Here is a 22,534-nt window from a genome sequence, read left to right on the forward strand (position 1 = left end):
CGAACTACAGTTTCTTACAGCTTTCTGAGTACATGAAAGTCTTTAACATTTTAAAAACTACTATTCACCTGAAGCAAAAGGTAAAAAAGGCAAAAAGACATGCTAATTATAGAAGAATTTACTTTCACACATCTGCTGCTACTGTATTTCTGTTCTTCAGAGCGTGACGACTATTGAGGGCACCCACACTTGTCACCATGGCTGACTCTTGAAAGGGCTGCTGGAGAGATCGCCTTCCATCACTGTAAGTGATTGCAGATGCTCATAAATTGACTGTGTCTCATCCAGCAATATTTGGCCTTAATTGGAGCTCTCTGTTTACTTGCTAATCCCTGTTGTAAGGAGAAGACTGCCTGAAATTTTGTCTTCATCAGTTGTTCCTCACAGAACAGATGGTCAGAATTCAGCATTTTGATCTCTGTTCCCAAGGATGCCACAGGCCTGACCCAAGCCTATCGAGAGTACTGCATCATTTATATCATCTAAATTAAACTTCATCTGAGCCAAACAACTTCCAATTTAAAGTTCAGCTCCAGAAATTCAGGGCTGAATCCAACTTTTGGGGCCTGCCTTTCAGTCTATGGTGGCAGCAGCAGCAACTTGGGACACAGCAGTTATATCTCTACCACTAAACTGAACCAAAACCAGACATGTACTCTCTAACTCCAGGGCATGACCAGTCACACCATTAATTCTTTAGCAACCCCTCTGGCACATGTATGAAGCAGGCCAACTAGCACTCTCCCACTGCAAAGGCCAGGTACAATTTGGGGGACAAAACATATCAGAGATCATCGTAATATGTACTTAGTCTACCCATTTGCAGCTGTCTCTCCTCCCTTATCCGTGTCCAGCTCAGAGGGCTGGAGCAGCTCTCCTATGAAGATAGAGTGAGAGAGTTGGGGCTGTTCAGCCTGGAGAAGAGAAGGCTCCAGGGAGACCTTATAGCAGCCTTACAGTACCTGAAGGGGCAGGAAAGCTGGGGAGGGATTTTTTACAAGGGCATGTAGTGAGAGGACAAGGGGTAATGGTTTTAAACTGCAACAGGGTATTTTAAGGTTAGATATTAGGAAGAAATTTTCACTATATGGGTGGTGAAACAAAGGAAGGGGTTGCCTAGAGAGGCTGTCGATGCCCCCTCCTTGGATGTGTTCAAGGGCAGGTTGGATGGGGCTGGTCTAGTAAGAGGTGTCCCACTGGCAGGGGGGTTGGAACTAGATGGATCTTTAAGGTCGCTTCCTTAAACATTCTATGATTAATTTTAAACTACACTCAGACATACTTAGGAAAAAACAAAGGCTCAGAGGAAATATGTTTAGAATAAAATCTGGGCAGATACCTATCAATCTTTGGCTTTAAACAAATATACTTTGATGTCCACAAATCTTCATGTGAATGAGTATTAGGCTGGAGGAAACCAGTCTCCATTTATACTTATAGCCCCTTACATAGAAAGGAGGTGCAGCTCAGATGTAGAAAGGAATCAAATGCAATGTCGAGAGGAACTAATCATCTAGTTTAAAGTGAGGATGAAGCTACATTAGCCAGTTACTAGCATTACAGAAATTATTAAACCATCTTAGTTCACCCAGATACTTAAAAATTTAGTCTTACCACAACAAAGATCTAAGCCATGAAACCTAACAGTAAGTTTAACATTGTAAAAGCTTACAGAAAATTATGTATATGTAAAACAAAGAAATGGTAGTGATGTCAATCAGAATGTGAAATACTGTACTGAAAAAAGTATTGTTGTGATGCTTGTCCATTGTCAACAGAATCGTAAGTAAACATCTATGAGGTTTTAATGCAAAAGCAATTGTGTGCGCTGTGCAATCTTAATAACACGTGAAAAAAGTCAAGGTAAGTTACAATCACATTTTGTGAAAGAAATCCTGCAATTCTTCAACATCGAGAGATGGACTTGCCGTGTGATATATTAAATACCCAATCGGTAATCATGGGGTAATTATAGTGCTAGGTGCCTGGATCCCACACATGTTCTACCAAATGTACTTCATGCCTACTCTGTGACATGAATCTCTGCTTAATCAGGTCTCTCTTCAGACTTAAAAAGTCGTAACTAAATTCCTCATTGAAGATCTCAATCCATGTTTAAGAAAGGTGAACAACATTAAAAATAGGAAACATTTTAAATCTCTTGTGGCAGAATAAGAATTCATGCTTTCAAAATTTCTGAGATTTTCTCCTTTGGTCTCTATGTGGTATTCCTTGACAGAAGGAAAAGAATGAAGTTTTGCTCTCCTACCAATACCTATGGTGAATTGTCAGAAATACAATACTGATGAACAAGGCAGTACTCATGCATGGCAAAAAGCAGCATAATTTTTAGCTGTTCAACACAGAGGATTATTATAATTTCTTAAAATTTTTAATGAGTCATAAAAAATTATGACTCACAGAAAGGCAGCTCCTTTGGAACGATAAATGTATAAACAAAATTATCCTTCAACTTGGCCATAGAGGCTATTCTTTAGCTACAATTATTTACAGGAGAAATAAGAACAGCAGTGAGAGAATACCAAAAAGCAGTACTTGAACACAATGAGAATAATTTGGAAAGCACACTGTAACATAAAGTAAGAATTATTTTCTTACCTGCTTTATACCAAAATTATTTGCTAGTTTGTCTACCAGCTCTGACATCACCTGCACTTCATGAGATTTCTTACTATTCATAAACTCATCAGTTTTGATACCTGTATCAAATTCAGAGAATGAATACACATTAATACAATCCATAATAATAAAGATTTGCAATCAATCAGAAAAAAAGGCTAAAAATATGCTATGGTATTTTTATATTTTAAGGATATTTATATTTAATTTAAAATTAACTGAATTATTACGAGACTAAGGTTCTGAATTACAGATTAATTAGTGAAATTCAACATACTAGAAAACTTAGTACTTTAGTGTAGTGTTTTTTAAGATGTAGTATATCTAATACCTGACCAGATATTAGACAATAGCTACTACTATAAAACTGTACTATTTCTTCTTGTTAATTAGGACTTATTTGGGCGTCATTTATCACATTCACCTTCATATATATGAAATAGAAGGGCAGGGGAAATTAATAATCACACAGTAAAACTTGTTAATTCTGCAGATTTGCTCACAATATCAAGTAGGAGAGATCTCAAAAGTTATGAGTGATGCTGGGGAAATTGAAAGGAAGATGCAAATTTATTTCTTTATTTACCCTATGATGATCTTTCGAGGTCCCTTCCAACCCCTAGGATTCTGTAATGTGTGCCCTATGTATGGGTTATAGAACCGTTACATCTTTCTGGTAGAAAACCCCTCATTTCCTTGTTGCCATGGTAATGAGGTGGAGTCAGTCTCTACCACAGCTTAACTGCTTACGGTGAATACCAACACCCACTTGCTAATCTCTACATCCTACAACCCAAGGAGGAGCTCAGAAGTTGCTCCTTTGAGAGAAACCTCACATTTCCCTTAGGCCATCAGCTCTTACACTTTTGTAAGTCTGAGTGAAGGTAGAAGAAACTGGACTGTTACTGATGAGCAGGCTCCTGAAAAACAAGACATTTCTGCATGGCTAGACATATTAATATATTTTCCCATTCTCTGCTTTTTGCAAAGTATGTGTTCATGTGTCTAGAAACTGATCATTAGGCAAAAACTATGCTTATTCTTTGATCAGATCATGCTGGGAACAGAGCCAAGAGTGTTACTTCTTTAAAAGAGAGTGGGGAATTGAACTGAGCTCATGAGAAACCTAGTGTTTTCTCTGGCTTTCCCCAAACCCACAGCATATGATTTTTACAATAAATGGTTATGACAATAATTACAATCTAATATAGACTCTATAAACTAACAAAAGAAAAAATATACTGAAATACTTTTAAACAAAACAAACTGCAGAAACAAGTGCTTGTCATTTCACTGAAGATTCTCCGTAGCTTTAAAATTGTGAAGACCTACGAGGTGTCTTAAAAAACCCTTGTAAGCATTTCAAATGAAAGAAAAAACAGAAAGAATTCATTTTTTAAAAAAAGTCTCTTGTTTATATTCAAACATTTTTGCGTCTGGATAGGCTCATCAAATGAAGCAGCAGAATGGGAACAGGAAGAAACAGACATTTAACTTCTTGACAGAAATAAAAGTTGTTTGACTCTTCTCCAAAGTAGTACTGTCACTCTGAACTATCACCGCATCTCGCACCTTTTACACTTTGCTATAATAAGAAGTCAAAAGACTGAAAAGGGTAATGCTGTGGGATGTACCATTTCAGAGAGTTCTTCAGCCAAATTAAGTATTTCAAACATGGAAGAAATCCAGAAATCCAGGAACAAGACCCTACTTATAAAAGCTGATGTTCCAGGTAAAAAAAAAAAAAAAAAATCATAGTTTGCTTATACCTAAATATATAAAGTATTTCTAACCTTAGCTACTAATGTTTCTCAAATATTTTTAGACCTCTTTTACTACTTTTTGCAGAATGAACACTCTACTTATATTTTAGCTTGGGAAAAATTATGTTGTTTACAGAATATTATGGATTTTTAAGAAATTTCACTGCTGCTGCATCTTCTGCAAAAATCGGTTAGATTTTTTTACATTATTTTGAAAAACAAGCAAACATATGACAATCTAATAGAAAAACTGTATTTGGGGACTGTTCTTTATTGCCAAGAGAACTGCAAAATCGAAAAAAAAATTTACACTAGTTTTAAACCACGTAAATTTGGTCTGCTATCACAAAATTACTTTCTTGAAACAAATAATTATCCATACAGATTTCCCTATTATGTATAGAACTGATGCAAGCAGACCAAGTACTCTTTTCAAGAACGGTAAGAAATTTAGAGATCCAGCTCCGTTTGTGATGGAAAAGAAAGTAGGGTTTGAATACTTCACAGAAGTACACTTGATAGACTATCAAAAAGCTTAATGTTACTATTTTTAGCTGGTCCTGAAATGTTGCTTATTTCCACTGTGAACCCCTAGCACAGGTAGCTGTTTTCCATTTGAAAAACTTCTTCAACTCTCTGATGTTGTTTACATGTACATCTTTAGTTGCAAAGCTGAACAAACTGAAGAGAGACTGTGTTTTATACAGGGTTAAAGCAGATCTTCCTAAGATTTCCTATGGCAGGATTGAGTTTTTTTATACCCCAGCTACCTGTGAAATTCAGATACACCAGATAAAAAACAAAATTCCCAGCCCAAGCCAGACACCACCACCTATACCGAAGTTACACTACTATGACTTAATTCCATAAGCTGGACTCAAGAACTAGGATAACCATAGGCTAAAAAAAAAACAGAGGCAGACTGATTCTGTCTTCCTCATGTATTCCAGTATGTGGAATTCAAAGATGGGTTTATTAACAGTCAGTGCATGACCATTACCTTGGCCATAAACACACTGCAGAGAGTGTACTTTACTCACTTCTTATTTCAGATAGGAACCCTACAAAAAGAAAAAATATCTGTGCTGGCTTCCTTCCCTTGGGCCAGGCTCTTCTGAATCCCATGTGCTCTATGGAAGAAACCTGATGGTGCAGTAAGGAGTACGGTGACCTTTGTTAGGAAACAATGGAGAGACCCTTGAGACTCAGAACTCCATTCTAAATAGGTGTGTCCAAATCATGCTTAATATGTTTGTGCTTACCAATAATTCCAAGGAAGGATAGCAATATGCCTACATTAAGATGGTGAAGAAGATAAGAGAACTATGCAAGTACGCACACTGTGGGAATAACTTCATAAGCACGTTTGTCTTAGAACAAAATAACTGTTTTAAAGACATCTGAAATATAATTACCACGATATATGCTTTTCAGAATATAACTAAGGCCATTGTAAAGGTGCCCATTTTCTGACACTTAAATTTCTCATTACTTGCAAGTTTTAGCATGTCAGGAAAGGAATATATTTTCTGAAATACAGAATTAAGTAAAAAATATCTGTAATCGCTTAAAATTAAAAGATCAGACCTTTCATTTGGTGACTTGCACATTATGAATCCATAATTTGGTGTTTTGCTTCTGCCAAATTACCAGGAACTTCAATTAAGCTAATTTAACTGGTACTTACTGCCAATTCAGCAGAAAGGTTTTGAATTCTAATACCATACATTTGGAACATGCTTTACTTTTTCTATGACATATATTTTAGAATTACCGCATCACAAACCCAGGCCCCAGTTACCAAACTGAGCAGCACTCCTGCAAGACAGAGTAAAATACTCAGCAACTGTCTTACCCTGAGGCTCCATTCTGCATGACAAGAAGATGAAAGAAACCCTGGAGTTTTGTCTAAGAAAGGTAATCCAGGTATGAACTAAAGTATAACAAGGTAGAACTACAGAATTACAGAAAATCAAGCAGAACACAGGGAAAGTGAACATACTAACAATGAAAAGAGCTAAAAAGCAGGCAGAAGAAAAGCAGCATACAGTTGTCAAATGAGAAAAGGGCTTCAGATTAACGAAGAGCAGAAGGAAAGAAGCCAGAAAGGAAGATCAATGCACAACAAATCATTAAGAACATCTTAGCCATGGCATTTTAGTAATTCCGAAGAAATGAGAAACTGGGGAGTCAACCATGGAAAATGGCAAAATTGGAAGGAGAAGATTGCTGTAGAAAATGGGAGAAATGCTCAACATACATAATGGTGCTATCACTTAGGATAAGAAATGTCAGTTTTAACATATTATAGAGATAAAACACACTAGAAAGCAAAAGCTGCTCAGTCTGTCTGTGAAAAACTAACGAGAATTCTGAATGATGGTAACAAATCCGTGACTGAGGACTCCTTAAAGAGCATATTTTCAGTGGAAATGACAGCAGTCCAAGTAAGTATAAATGCCAGTTTATCATCTAACAGAAGTAATATAATCAGGGGTAAGACTTTCAGTGTCCAACTTGATGCCAACTTGACTGTTTAAATTCAATTTCTTTAACTACAGAAAATGGAGTTACTCTAGTTTTATGACACATATTTGGTATTGATCCAAAACATACAGAATTAATAAAATAATAAATTTGTTATTTTTTTTTTAGACATCAAACACTTACTGGGCCATATGCAGCTAAAAGCCAAAGCACATATTTAATATTAAACAATAAATGTAACAAAACCCCCAATACTTGTAGTACCTTTCTTCTTCTAAAAAAAGGAAGAATAGCAACCATGATTCCTGCCATTGAAGAAGAAAAGCAAAGGGAATTTACAAACATCTCAAATACTGATGTGCCTGCTTGCCTATCTCATCCCCTTTAAAACTGTATCTGTGGAAAGGTCTATAGTACTGAATGCTCAAATTTTAGCAAGATAATCAATTTTCTAAACAAAGGCAATGAAGAAACAGTCTAGGAAGAAATTAAAATCCAAGTGAGAAGCACAAAGCAAAAAACCCCACCAAACTGCCCCAAACCAAACTCTGCAGGTCCTATAGTGAATAAGTAAAAATTTAAAGACATATGTAAATATACCTGTTGTTCCTTGACTGTCATCTCTCAGTGCTTCAAGTAGATCTTCTAATGGGGTACACACTCCAAGGCTGGACAAAGTATAATACTTAGCAGCCAGGGCAAACAAATGCACATTGATTAGCTTCTTAGAGTTTTCACAAAACACATCAGAAAACGTGTCATCATCTGTACAGAAAAGAAAAATAAAAGATTTCTGTAAAAAGTGCTTAATATCTCTGCATTAGAGCTTACAGAAACCTACAGGCAATTAATATGTAGCATCAGACAGAAGTAACTATTTATTTTGCTTCTATAAGTGGGAAAACTCACTGTTTTCCTTCAGCTGTACTCCCCATTCAGAAGCAAGGTCAGCTTTTACTCCTAGCTGAACTAGGGTGATGTGGAAAAATCTATTAGTTTAGCAGAGCTCCTTTAGTATAATTGACAAGAGAATTCAGTCAGCATTATCACTTCTTTGTTTAGAAACTTGCTCATTATACATTTCCTAGTCACTCCTATCTGACAATTTACACTACTGGATTTTTTAGGAAATGCAGCAGTTCAATATATGAAATGTTTTGATTTACAATCACTATACTAATGTATTTTCCTCGCTGCCTTGTAGCTGGTTAATCTGCTGGGAGAAATGAATTAATTTTTATTACCAATCAAGTGTGAGCCAAAGTTAGATGTCACAGCATATTTTGTTTGACTCAAGATTAAATACTTCAGTTTGGTATTAGTTCTTAGAAAATACTACCTTTTCAAAATGTACATTTATTTTAAAGGGAAATGCATTGCTATGAATGAATTACTAATAATGTATTTTCTAACTCCTCTCCATCTTGGCTAAAACTATTCTATATAGTTTTGCTAATAATGTTTAGATTTCTAAATACTTGTAATTCTTTTAACATATATACAAGCTAACATGTCTAGCAAACAAACTGTTACTAAGATCTGGAAAATGTCTCCTGTGTTGCCTTTTCTCATGCGTAGATATTGCACAAGTACCCACCTAGCATGGCAGCTTTTCTGAATTTGACCTAACCACCTGCATGTCAATTCAAACAGCTGTTTTTATTGATCTCACCTCTACTGCAAATAATTTTATTGCATGACCACAGTTACTGGTCATGCATATATTACAATTTATTGACAATGGTCCCAACTGTGTCGACACATTAATTTTCATGGTGTTAAGCTACCAAGGCATGAGTCCAGCAAACACACTTCAAACCTCAGAAAGAATAAATGGTGCCTAAGCTATGACTAGAATTAATATTATTTCAGTGTCTGCATGGTGCTTCTTAATCTGCTTCTCAATAGTACCAAATCAGAAAAGAAAGCCACCTTTCTCCATAAATGACTTCCTTGTTTGAACTTTAGAACATCCAGTAACTTTTAGTCAATGAAGGATAAGGGTGTAACATGATATCAGAGAACAGAAATAAAGAGAAACACTAAACCAGAATGAAGACTGCAGAGTTTTTAGAGAAGGGGTAATTTTGCTTTCCAGTGTCTCTGTTACATAAAGAAAAGAGATAGGTGCATTTTGAAATGATTGAAGAAAAATCCATTTCCTTCCTGACAATAACTTCAAATCAAGTAAATAATGGAAAAAACAGATATAACAGGGTAAGATAATCAAACACTTTTAGACAATGTAAAGAATTGTCTTTTTTTATTCCGTTTAAAAAAATAAATAAATTTCAACAATCATAAAAGGTGGTGAATGTCTACACACAAACTATTTTTGCTCTCTGCTGAGTAAATGTTATGCAAGGAGCTCTTACAAGAAACTGTTACAGCTTGAGTTATTGCTGATGAAGAAAATTTCAGTTTATTTTTAACAATGGTTCACTCACTGAACTTATTTTAGATTTTCTGGGAATTAACAGCATTCCAAAATATGCACAGACATTCACAAAATTAATGTAGTCTTAATCAGTAAAAATGCATAGTAATCTTAGGTTTGATGCAGTGGGAATAAATCACTAATCTGTCAAGAAAGAGAACAAGGTTTAAGAGACAAGTAATTACATGCCAACAGTTATTGAAAAAGAGCTAGACATGAGACATTAAGTCAAAAGGTGCAGAGGGATATTTTGACCAGCCAGCTATTCAGCAGTTTTTCCAGGTGAAGACAAAATCTAATTTCCTTGATGAGAACTGGTTTTGTTTCATGCATATTATGACCTCTTTGTATTAGCATAGTATTTAGTATAACACACTGCAGAAAAGTCCAGCCTTTTCTAATAGATATTTATGTTGTTCTTAATCTCCAAATTTTATTTCCTTGGCAACAAGTATGGTTGGGCTTTTTTTTTTTTTTTTCATTTTAGAAAACTGGAGCACATAACACTGAATCGTACACTCTTTTCAGCCACTGGCATACATTTTTTAAATATATTGGCCAATCTTGTATGTCAAGTAAAAACCTTTCCCCCAAAATGCACTTCTTCATAACATTATATGAAATAAAGGGAGATATGAAAAGACATTGGAATGTCATCCTGTTACAAAGTATTTCTTTAACATATGTGAGATACATAAGAAACATCTGAATAAAATCAGAATTTTGTAATTTTTATTTTCATACATGTACATTACATATCTACTAAATTTGTTTTGGTTTATAAGCAGTATTTTTTTTTAAATGTCTGGCTTGATATGGGGTGTTTTTAATTGATCTTTTTATTTTAAATATACCGAACTGTATCACTAGTGAACAAATATGCTTTCCATCATTACAGTAGCATCAGATACTTGGGGGTGCAAGAAGAAATACAGCCATTCTTCTACAAACTATATACCTTATTGCCAACTCTCACCTAATGGTCACTGTGGAAATGAACATCATGTGAATTACATACACAAACTTGTTAAGAGTACAAAAAGAAAACTATCATGAACCACGTACACACCCATCTCATACCACACTAGCCTACCACTGATATGAAAAATCATTAAACTATACCCTTGAGGAACTCTATTCTTGATTTTCCTATCTAACGTTCAAATAGCTCACCAAGATCAACAGCATAAGCAAATTCTGAGCAGATATAAGAAATACCAAATGAAACCAAGTCCTGTCATGCTAAGAAGTATAACACATCTCTGCAGCCCACACAACCAGACTCTTCCCATGCCAACAGGGGTATCAAAACCATGGACCCCCTCCTGCTCATCCCAGACCTCAAACTGTTTTTTCTGATTCCTCAAATTTCTCTCATGGAAATTATGTAAGTGAAAACAAATGTCAAAATGCATCAAAACAAACTCACACCATCAATTAAGAAAAATCTGTCAGTGAAATAAACTATTTCACAGAACCAAAACCAGCCTCTCGGTTTGGAGTTTAAAGGAAGCCAATTACATTTCTTTGGGATATGAGCAGGAACACTAGTATTTAGAACTCTACTGGGTATTAAAACTGCACTCGGTAAATTGATTTTATGGTGTAAAGGAAAACATCTATTGAATTCACAATACTTAGCAACCCAATCTTCCTCTCACCATAGTTCCTGCTGATTCTACTATATTGCACAAATACAACTTATCTTGAAACTTTCTAACTTTCCTAGGTTTCCTAGGAATGATAATTGAAATTTGGAGTTTTCTGCTTTTGTCAGAACCCATGAAAAGACTGTAAGCCCAAAGCATGCCTGCTTCCACTTTTTCAGCATATGACACAATAAATGATATTAATGCACCTTACAAATCTCATTTAATTGAAATGAAGTGCAGTTATACCCCATTGTGTAACAACCCTGAATTCAGTTATCTGATGGAAGAACTTAAACAGAACTAGTAGCATCTCATACAAGATCACTCGTATTTTGTCTGTAATAACACTCCTACCTAATTTAAATTGTTTTCTCAGCTTGCCAGCTAAAAGAAAAAACCCAACATGAAGGTATCTGAAGCATGACTTCAAACTATGGCATGGTAGTTGTCTAACTATGTGTTATTTATGAGTATAATAAATGTTAGTTTTCTCAAAATGGTTCTACTTCGGCTACTCACAAGATGAAATCTACTGTGTCTTTTAAGCAATCAGTCCATACACTTACACATAAATTTCAGAGGAAAGAAACATATGCCAAAAATTAGAATTATATTACAAACAGTGTTTTACAGTAAAATATGAAAATACTTAAACACAGATTTTTCTGTCTGTGTCCAATTTACAGCAATGACGTGTGATAAAGAAGATGCAGTATGACAAATGTCAGCTTTTTGAAGTATAAAAATATAAAACAGTTTTCTGTATCTTAAAATGGATCTGAAACTTTTCTGTAGGCTACAACTGAAAACAAGGGTTCCACCCTTTATATCATCATTATAATAAAATAACATCTGACAAATATCTGAAAATATTCTCTGAAACTGATTTACAGACCATGTAATGTAATGTTCTGTAACGTGATTATCTTCTTGCATATAATACTGTACAACAGAATTGTAATTTCTTGCTTGCTAGCTTCTAAAACTACAATTCAGCACGGGTATTTGTCAGAATCCCTATTGTAACAAAATATTGTGGAGAGTAATAGTTTTGTGCCAATCTGCAATAATGTTACTTTTTAGTTTGCAGAGCTATGTGAGTACGAACTAACAACTTCACATTTTCAGACCAATTCTGTCAAATGTAGATCATGTCTCCCTGTAATTTAATTTGGGATCCCTATTAGAACAGATTCTTGAAAGCTCTTCATACTGGTTTGGGGATTATGAATGTATAAATGTAAAACCTCTCACTTAGGAAGCAAAGGTTTTACCTTGTGAAATCAAAATGTCATTTTACACATACTTTGAGTAAGGTATTTGGGGTACGTGACCACGATGTCATTCGAAAATACAAAATAAATCTATTCTCATAGCCACACTCAAAGAAAAAAGTAGTTCTATGACCGATAGCATGTTTGGAGACTCTCTTAGTACCTATTTCAGGGTAAATAATTAACATTTAAATCTCTGATAATTTTGAAGAACCACCACATATGCAGTTAATATTTTACAGGAATATAAGGAAGAGTAACTTCTGTTTATACGGGGTTTCTGATCTCTAATGTTATTCAGTAGTACTAATGCTCTCAAATGAGCAATGATACTGTTTCTCAGCCCTAATTTTAATACAGGCTAACTGCATTCATTTTCAAATATAGGTAGATGTTAGCAGGTATCTTTGCTGGAAAACTCTTATTCTATTATGATGCATTTTCATCATATGACTGGATGGACAGATACCATGCAGCCAAACAAATCAGGCATAAAGGACCACATCAGCAAGCACATGCCTATTCCATAACAGTGCCTCCAATTTTGTCATAATACTGAAGATATTTTGAGACTGTCTCAAAACTTTCCAAATGTTAATAACTCACTATAATGTTGAGGCTAGAAAAAAAAGGGCAACTCTTTTTTTAATGAGCATAAGTAATCCCTGTAGAAAACCAATGGAGAACTGTTATATTTTAGCCACAGCATGAAAGCTTCATACCGCTCCAAGACATGTGCTTCATTTTAGCCATAAATTGTGTCTTCTGTAACATGCAATTTGCATATACATCATTAAATGATTTTCCAATTTTTAAATCTACCAAATAATATTATGCCTTCCTGGTTCTCCTTCTACTCTACAGGCCACCACTTCAGTGTCTGAATCATTTTCTGGGCTTTCTCATAGAAATGGCAGGATCAGAGAAATTTTCCTTTAGTGTTTTCTTTTTGATGGCATCATCTAATAATTAGCCTCTATTTTATGTCATGGTGTTCTGAACCAGCTCTGACTCTGACATTATCTGTCAAAAACATTAAATTTTTTTCCTCACTGCTTCCCAACACTTTTGCTTGCAGGCTGGACCACTGTCTTGCTTCCATCTGGCTCTTGAAGTTAATTCATAATCCAGTGTCTTTTTCACGCACAAATTCTGTGTTTTGGTTTTTTTCCCCTAGATACCTCAACCCTTTAAAAATGAGTCTTGCAGCTAATATTTCTGAAGTCTTTAGATCCAAGAAAGAAATGTTACAAGTGATGTAGCAATTCACAGTTCTTCAATCTTTATTCAAATCCAAATAATTATCTTAGCTTGCCTTCTATGCCAAAAAGTACAGAGCTCCACATGCTCGCTCCTGCAGGCCCTTCCATTGCACAGTGTGTTTTCCCATCTCATGTCAGGTAGCATTTCAGAGCTAATCCTACACCAGGGCCATCTACACTTGTCTACACTCCACAAGCTTCGGCATGATGCAAGTTTCTCTCTGCTAAGTTCCTTGTCAAAGGTTTTACCTTAGTTTTGAAATGGACCTCTTTGCTGGGGCTCAGTCCCCCCAGATACTGTCCCTTTCAGATGCTTTATATTAATTTCTGTGCTCTGCCTGCAAGTGTCTTACTGGTACGTTCCCCTTCACTTGGACTGCAGCAAATTCAGTAATACAGTTTCATAGCTGGCTTCCTCTCCAGTTACTTGAAAACTACCAAAAATATGAAGTGCTTCTTAAACAGGTCTTGTCAGAAATGAAACTGCCTTGTGTTTTCCTTTGCCAGACACTCATTATTACAGACCTCTAGGAAAGTGGCGCTCAAGCCTTTTCCCAGCTGTCCTCCACATTCCCAGAGTTTCAACATTTGGAGGACTTTTAGCTGCTGCATCTCTCCATTCACGTGGAGGGTTTTGTTTGGTTGTGTGGGGTTTTCTTTCTTTTTGATTTTGTTTTTGTTTTTTTTTTTAATTAATTTTGTTTCTGTTCTTCCGAAATTAGTCAGAGCACAGGAGTCTAACAGAGGAGTTTCATTTACTTTCTAAGCCAACAGGATGATTTATAAACCGAGACCATCATCACGGCTGTCACCAGGGCGAGCCTCCTCACGGGCAATTCCTCCCGCCACGGCCGCTCTTCAGGCGAGCCACGCCGGTTCCGCACACCCCCTGCTGCCCTGGAAAAGAGGAATGCTCCTGGAGCGAACAAGAGGCACGAAAGAGCGGGAAGGGCTTCACCTGGAGGCAAAGCCACGGCACAGCCCCTCGGGGTGGCCGCAGGAAGGCAGCGGCCAAGGGCGCAGGGAAAGGCAGCCGAGGAGAGCGGTGTGACATTCTCCTGGTTTATTAAAGCAAGGAAAATAAGTTTGAAGATAGAGAGGAAACCGATGGAGCGTCAGGCGCCCGGCAGGGGGAGCCCCCGCCGCCCCCCCCTCCCCCCCAAGGCCCCGCCCCTACTCACCCCACCGCCCCGCCGCGGCGCCGGAGGCCTCCGCCAGGGGCCGCTGCAGCGCGCGCAGCACGGCGGCGGGGCGCGCGGCCACCAGCCGGCCCCACAGCGCGCGCGTGTAGAACTCCACCGTGTGCGCGCGGCACAGCGGCAGCGCGCGCGCCAGGAACCGCGCCACGCGCCGCAGCGCCCCCGCCGCCCCCGCCGGGGAGAGCTGGGGCGGCAGCGCGCGGGGGGGGCCCGGCGGCGCGCGGGGGGGGCCCGGCATGGCGGCGGGCGAAGGCGGCGGCCGCGCTCGGTTCCCCGGGCCTGCGCTCGGTTCCCGGGGCCTGCGCTCGGTTCCCGAGGCCTGCGCTCGGTTCCGGGGCCTGCGCTCGGTTCCGGGGCCTGCGCTCGGTTCCCGGGGCCTGCGCTCGGTTCCCGGGGCCTGCGCTCGGTTCCCCGGGCCTGCGCTCGGCTGCTGCGGAGGTGGGTGGATCGAGCGCCGAGCGCTGGAGGCGGCGGCGCAACTTGGTGACGTGATCGCTGCGCGACACCCGGAGAGCGATGGCGGCGGCGCGGCGCGGTGGGCCGGGGGCAGCGGCGGAAGATGCCGGCGGCGCGGCTCGCGGACCCCGCCGAAAGCGCCGGTGGGGGCCCGTCTTGCTGCGCGGCGCCCTAGGGAGCGTCCAGGAGGGTGAGTCGAGGCGGGGGCAGCCGCGACTGGCCCCCGGCGCGTCTGCGCTCTAGTCGTGGTGGGAGAGACGAAGCCGACGAGGCCCGGGCCGGGCCCTTGGCCTCCCGCCGCGCCGCCGGGCTGGCTTGGCCCGGGCGGGGCCTGGCCTGCCTGCCGGGGCGAGCTCAGGGCCGGTGTCTGCAGGGCGGATGGGGACGCCGTTTGGGTGGTGCGCTTAGGCCGGGTGGGGATGTCTCTCTTGTAGGACTCGCTTCCAGTTTTCTGTGAAGCTGTATGTTAAAATAGAAGCGTGCTTGGAAACAGCTTCGGTCTATTGATAGGTAGATATGCAAGTGTAGCGATGAGACGATAGACAAAACAAGATCAGCTTTTGCAGCACTTTTCTGAAATTTCAACTTTGGAGACAGAATTAAAGGAGAAGTTGGGGCTAGTTTGGACTTGCTGCCTTTAGAAACTGTTTTCTTAATGAGTATTATAAAAGTGAGTAGATCCTAAGACAAAGACAAAAAGTAACATATTAGGAAAAAGAAGTGTTAAGATTGATAAGTGGTTATATAACGATTGAGTCTGAAACAACCATTTTCAGGTGCTTCCTTTAAGGCTAAATCGTTCTGTAGCATTAGCATACTTTTGCGCTTGTAGAAAAGCTCTTCCTTTATGGGTGTAGAAAGAAGGTAGTGGTGATAAAAATCCTATTTGTGTGAAAACATACACTGGAATATATAATACAGTGTTCCAGTTATTTTTTTTCTGTGCAGTTGCAGATGAGGACTTGTTAAGCAGCCAGTATTGCTGTTAGGAAGCAGTTCTTCACCGAGAGGGTGCTGAGACACTGTAACAGGTTGCCCAGAGAAGTTGTGAATGCCCTCTCCCTGGAGGTGTTTGAGGTCAGGCTGGATGGGGCTTTGAGCAACCTGGTCTAGTGGGAGGTGTCCCTGCCCATACAGGGGGGTTGAAACTAGGTGATCTTCGAGGTCTCTTTCAACCCAAACCGTTCTGTGATTCTCTGATCTTTTAACTGGATTCAAAAGCACTGACAAAGGGGTATAATACTGGGTGTACATTAAGCATTATGCTTGCAATGGCATGTTCTCTCAAGGGTTTAGGTGATAATTTTCAGTAAATCTGTACAAATTGTGATGCAGCAATAAGGAACAGCTGTTTAACAATGTTTTTCCTTGAATTTTTAACTGATCTTATTAAAATTAGCATAAATAGTGGGGTTTTTTTCTATTTTGGAAAGAAAATTGATTGAACTGGTCCTGGCGGCAAATGAAATGTTTGGTACTGCTTCAGTGCAGGTGTATTTAACTCTTCTTCTTACACTTCTAGGACGAGGATTTGCATTTCGGAGAAAACAAAAGATCATAAGACAATACAGGAAATTGTTAAAAAAGGGAAGGAAGATCAATTCACAACAGGATGATCAGTTTACTGATACCTACCCAGAGCACTTGAAACATCTTTACCTAGCTGAGGAAGAAATGCTTAAGAAACGGCGCAGGACTCCAGGTGATTCAGTTTCGTCAGAAGAAAAACTTAATAAAGCAGCAGAGTAAGTATTTTAAGTATGTCTCTAAAAACAAGTAATTGTTTCCATCATTAAAGAAATATTTTAGAACTAATAATGACATAGAATTCGGTATTGTGATTTGCTTTTATAAAAAATGTGCCATTAGGTCTTAAATGTTTTTCCTAGTTGTTAGAAAATGTAAACAAATGGCTTTGTTTTGTTGCATCAGGATCAGAAAGCAAAGTGGATGATGTTAGGGCTTGGTTCCGCAGAAATAATTTGACAGTTGCCATTGTACTTTAAGGTTAGGGTTCAGCCCAAGAGCAGTAAGTGTTTGACTAACTTCTTACCATGTCTGTAAAGAGAAGAGCCTGCATTTCTGGTAGTGTGCTCTTGAGTCTACACAGTTTTCCTTATTTTTAAACTAACATCACTTTTCAGGAGTGTGTTTGTATTATCTTTCCATTCCCAATTTTATAAGTTGTTTTCTTCGTATTGCATTGTTTTTTTGCTAGAATGAGCAATATGTGCAGTTGCCCTTCTGTGGTACGGCTACTTTTGGGGGGATCTTAGCTATGAATTTTTTAAAAAATGAAATGGAGGATTTAGTTAAACCTTAAGGCAGTAAAGTGTTCTTGATCAAGGTAATACTTTTAAATAATAAACTTATCTTAATTGTTTGCCAGTGGTGTGTTTTTTTTTGTGGGGGGAGTTTTTTGTTTGTTTGTTTTAAATTTACTTGCAACAACTGGGAGAAGTCAAATGGAATTTTTAATTTGCAAGCTAACAAATGTCAGAGAACTCTTTTCCCTGTGTGACAGTCATTCCCCCTGAAATCTCTGTTAAGTCAGTAAGGTGAAAAGCAGTAGTCATTCAGGTGTAGTGCCATCACAGCTGTGTTTTTAAACAGCATTCAGGTATAGTGCTTGAGATAATGCCTTTTTGTCTGCAGTACAAGGAGTGCTGTAAGTTTCTGAATTTCAGAGTGTCTCTACATCTAAGCTTTCCTGGGAAGAATGCTTGGGAGACAAGGGAAAATGCAGTCAGAACTAAGCCCAGCAGTAGGAGAAAGGTAGAGCTTTGTCTGGAATAGTCAGCTAATTTGTGGGGATCTGTGAAATAGGACTGTTTTTCCTAGAACCAGAGGGGTTTTCTTTTTTTCCTAAGCTATGCTTCATGATTATAAACCAGAATTAATTTGCAAAAAGGCGACTGCTAATCTGTGATGTGGGGTGATGTGCAGAGTCTGTTAGGTAGACTTTAGTGTTCTGTGGGGATGTAAAGTAAGACTTTGATTAGGTAATTCTGTTTTATCATATACTGTAATTGAAGTGGCTTTGTACTTTGAGAAGATGAGGTGTCATTACACAGTATTGCCACAAGGTAGAGATGAGAATAAAGCAAAGATGATTTTTCTTCTACAGAGTATGGTATTTCTAAATGAAAGTATGAGTAAATACCTTCACTTTCCTTTTTGGTCATCTCTCTGAAATATCCTAGATGATGATGGCTTATTCTCATTTTTTGTAGTGTGAGTAACAGAGTAATTACAACTTACTTTGTGAACAGCTGTTAGCAAAGCTTATGTTTTTCAAGTGTAAAATATTACTCTTTATGTAATGGCTCTATTGTAAATCAGGAAAAAACCCCAACAAAACTAAATAACAAAAATCCATTTGAAGCAAGGTGACAATGAATGCCAGACAAATGGCACTAGTTGTACTGTTTTCTTTGAAAGGCACCTGGGCAGTTTTTTGTATTGAAATTGGGAAGGAAAATTCAGTTCCTAATCTCAGACCACTATGGATGATAACATGCCATCTCCTTCAAGAAGAAGCTTTGGAAAGGCTTTGTTACTACTGTGCTTTTTCACCTTGCCATGTCAGCCTGACTCTGGCAGGCAATCTGCTAACAGTTGGCTGTCCTGGGTGTCTCAGCAGTTAAATCTGTGTGTCGGAACTAGAAAGAAATAATAGAGCTCTAAGCTAGTACATTCATTTTTTCTAGCTCTGAAGAGCTAGTTTGATGGGGAAAAAAACTCTTTTAGGCACTCCTTAAACTTTATGAGACATCATCCATGTGAAGATCCAGCAGGTAGGGTGTATGTGCTAGTAAAAGCTCTGTGCAGTCCACTCTAGTTTGTTGCGTCTTCATGCTTAGATGCTCATTACATGACATGTCGTGATGATGTCTGGTGTCACATCAGTTGTGCAATCACGTATCCGTTCCGTGTGGAAGGATGAGCCTAAGAGGCCTTACTTGTCACTTACATAATCTGTAAATCTTTATTTCTAATTAACTTTCCTAAGTATGCAAAAAATAATTGAAGGCTATACTCTGATTCTGCAGTGACTATGGAATTTATGGTTATGTCTGCTTGGTGATAGCCTAGATTTGAAGTCCCTCTACTTTTTCTTACAGTTCAGCTATGACTGAAGCAAAGTTTAAGAAGAAGACGTCCAATCAGAAGGCAAAAGAAGAGTATGAGAAAATACAGGCTGAGCGTGCTAGAAAGAAAGAGGTAAATCTGTCTGCTGGATAAATATTACATAAATATATAGGTGGATAAAACATTATTTCTTCAGTTTAGCTGTATTGAAAACTACAGTGGTTTTATGGAAGTTGATCCGTGATTCTGGGTGAATTATGTTGTTTTTTAGCTGAGAGTTTCTATTTTGAATATTAGCTGCAGATCATGCTAAAAAGAACAAGTGCTATAACCAGCTTGTTTAGAGGAATAAACAAAAACCCAGCAAGACTCCAAGAAGTGTTCTTTGAGCAGCATTTGAGCGTTGCCTGAGGGGAGGTGTTAGCATTTTTGTTCTTGTTTAAGATAATAAAGCAAAACAAAAGGCAGCTAAATGCCGTAGTAACAGTAGTCGTTTATGTGGAATACTGGTATGATGATCATCACATACTTTACTCTCAGGTACATTAGCAAACACTGGATTTGATGTCATTGATGTTGGGAAAAGAAAAGCTTAAAAGGCAAGGTTTTGGCCTCCGCACAAAAAAGGGTTTAGTAGAGATCAGAAAAGAACACAAAAGGAGGTAACAGCTACCTGAGTAAGATGAATGTTCTTGCTTTGAGTAAGCACTTGGTTGGTAACTGAAATTGATGTTGTTTACAACAATATGCTGAACAGCAGTACATTTATTCTGTAGGAAGTTAATTACAGGTAAGTTAAGAGTATATGCTACTCTGGCTTAAAAAAAAAGGAATTAATTATGTTAATGATTAGAGTAAAACAAGTGAAGCATTCTGAATAGAGAGATGTTTTATTTGCGGGCTTCCCCCCCAAGCCTTTTAGATTTAATTAGTAATATTTTCTTTGGTTATTTCTGGTTAATTTTATATTTTGTGTTGCAGAGCTTTCTTGCTAGTTTTTGTACATCACAGCAGCTAGCTATGTCATGGAAAACAAAACCACAATTAATAAATTATCATCTGTTTAGGCATGCTGCAGAAACATCTGTCTTTGTGGTTAGCATGGCACTGCATTTCAAAGAATAAGCTTTATGAGAAGAATTCACCCAAATAAACTCAAGCAACCCTTCAGTCTGATTTATGATGTCTTGCATATTTTGGTGGGACGTGATAAAAGTGAAGCAAGCTAGTTAGCTTTTTTGTTATAGTTGTTTACTCAAATTACTTATGAAAATTGCAACACTAGGGGGTGTAAGCTGTTTGATAAAAACTGAACATAATACCATTATGATTATCCATACAGTGTAAGTGCTTCCATTAATGGTTTGGATGTATGTGTGCTATGCCCTCAACACAGTAAGCTTGTACAGTTAAAAATGTGGTGTTTTTTTTAATCTTTCTTGCAGTCAAGAGAATAAACTGAAATTTTTGCCACTCTGTCATTTAAGAAAAAAAGTCAAGGAGCTCATTTTGCAGAAAGGAAGTAGTACATATTCTAGTGATAAATCTTACTGTAAGATGATCTACTGAAGTAAGCTTGGATCTTCTCTTGAAGCTTTAGCCAGTATATGTCTTGATTCTAGTATGCAGTGAAAAGAGAGTCCTGATTAAGCTTTTAAGACTTACTGGTGTTTCTAGTGTAAGTACAATACCTAACTGCCAGTATCTTTACAAAAACAAATTTTATTGTTTATAGATAGTTTCATAGTTATAGAAGGTATGTGATTTTTTTTTTTCCTAATCATATCTGTTTTCATTTCAGGAAGCAGAAAAAAGGAAACAACAAAGAGAAGAAGCTCAACGGCTGTACAAGCAAAAGAAAATGGAAGCTTATAAAATATTGAGTAAGAAGACAAAAAAAGGACAGCCCAATCTAAACTTACAAATGGAGTTTCTTCTTCAGAAAATACAGCAAAATACCTAAACCTCTGCATGCATCTTAATTACAGGTCTTAGGTTACCTGTGGACATTTTATTAATTTTAATAAATGATGTCTTTTTGCTTCTTAATGACTTGTCATTGGCTTGATTTGTCGCATGAGCCCAACAGTGGAGGATACTCATTGTGAAAATACCTATTCTACACTGAGAGGGACAGAGATCTGGTACCTTGAAAATTATCATTCTGTATTTCTAAAGTTAAATTCCTTAGCTATGTAATACAATGAATTGCAAGTCATTAGAGCCTACTGCCCTCTGAACGTATATCTACCTAGCGTAAAACATTTGTTTTCCAACTTTAGAACTTTCTGCAATAGTAACTCCTAAAATTATGCTCACTGGAGTAAAATGATACATGCAACATAACTGGTACCTGATGAACTGCCAAGGCTAGGCATGTGTTTTGTGTGCTGTTGGATAGGGTTTGGCACATGAAAACAAGGAACATGAACAATAGCCATCCAGGTGTAGTCTATCATTCTCCACCAAGAAGAAAGAAAACTTATGAAAGGTCCAAAAATGGTTTGAATGTAAAGATCGTGTGGACTTAACATACACTTTGTGCTTCGTGATTTGTACTTTGGTGGTTGTTTTCTTCCTAAACTTCAGTCTGACTTTCTAGCTATGATGGATCAGGTAGATGGGTTGAGGTTTTGATATGCGGAGTATATCAGGTTTCTAATCTTCAGTCTCTGCAACACATTAGAAAAAGGATTATTTTAAATCTTGGAGATGCAATTGGTGATTTTTGGCTTAATAAAATGAAAGCATTCTTAGACATAATAATATGTTTGCAATAAAAAGCAAGCTAACAATTTTATGCAGGAGAACACTGGTATACTTTTGCCTTTATCTCAGTTCACTTTGGCAGCTAAGAAATCATTCTGGATGCAGTAAAGACTATATAGACATCAGTCTACATACAGTCCAAACACCAGTGCACTTTTAGTTATGGTGTTTATTTGTGAAGCGATTGGAAAAAGTTTGATGAATTTGAAATCCAGATTTTTGTCTCTGGCATAAAATTGGGTGAAAAATTTACTATAAAAAAATTCCATATGCTTGATTATTCCTGGAGAATAGGCTAGGTATTGAGCACTCTTCTGTTTTTTTTATCTTTCCTTAGCAACAAGAAGTCTCAGTGTTGATTAGTGGAAAAGCACAGAATTCTCTAAAAAGAAATTCCTTTTATAATTTATTTTTTAAAAATGTTTCCTAACTTGTGTTCTCTGGTTTTGTTTTAGAATTGGAATTTTAAGATCAGGATTCATACTATGTGTTCCAAAGTATTG

General features: G+C 37.9%; 2 protein-coding genes across 4 annotated transcripts in view; one reads left to right on the forward strand and one right to left on the reverse strand.

The window, feature by feature from the left end:
* METTL25 (methyltransferase like 25) overlaps positions 1 to 14,963 on the reverse strand; it is a 64,181-nt gene extending 49,218 nt beyond the window's left edge. For all 3 annotated transcript variants that reach the window (XM_051608991.1, XM_051608989.1, XM_051608990.1), the window contains exons 1-3: positions 14,697 to 14,963; positions 7,491 to 7,655; positions 2,620 to 2,720 (exon numbers count right to left, since the gene is read on the reverse strand). In XM_051608991.1, coding sequence (XP_051464951.1) covers positions 2,620 to 2,720; positions 7,491 to 7,655; positions 14,697 to 14,952 — 522 coding nt within the window. In that variant the 5' untranslated portion in view covers positions 14,953 to 14,963. The remainder of the gene's footprint in view (positions 1 to 2,619; positions 2,721 to 7,490; positions 7,656 to 14,696) is intronic.
* Positions 14,964 to 15,206: 243 nt separating this feature from the next.
* CCDC59 (coiled-coil domain containing 59) lies at positions 15,207 to 21,311 on the forward strand. Its single transcript, XM_051608992.1, has 4 exons — positions 15,207 to 15,360; positions 16,693 to 16,915; positions 19,295 to 19,394; positions 21,064 to 21,311. The coding sequence occupies exons 1-4, from the start codon at positions 15,231 to 15,233 to the stop codon at positions 21,223 to 21,225; spliced, it is 615 nt and encodes a 204-aa protein (XP_051464952.1). The 5' UTR covers positions 15,207 to 15,230; the 3' UTR covers positions 21,226 to 21,311.
* Positions 21,312 to 22,534: the final 1,223 nt, after the last annotated feature.

This window comes from Apus apus, chromosome 1 (assembly GCF_020740795.1).
Source record: "Apus apus isolate bApuApu2 chromosome 1, bApuApu2.pri.cur, whole genome shotgun sequence".
NCBI classification, from domain to species: domain Eukaryota; kingdom Metazoa; phylum Chordata; class Aves; order Apodiformes; family Apodidae; genus Apus; species Apus apus.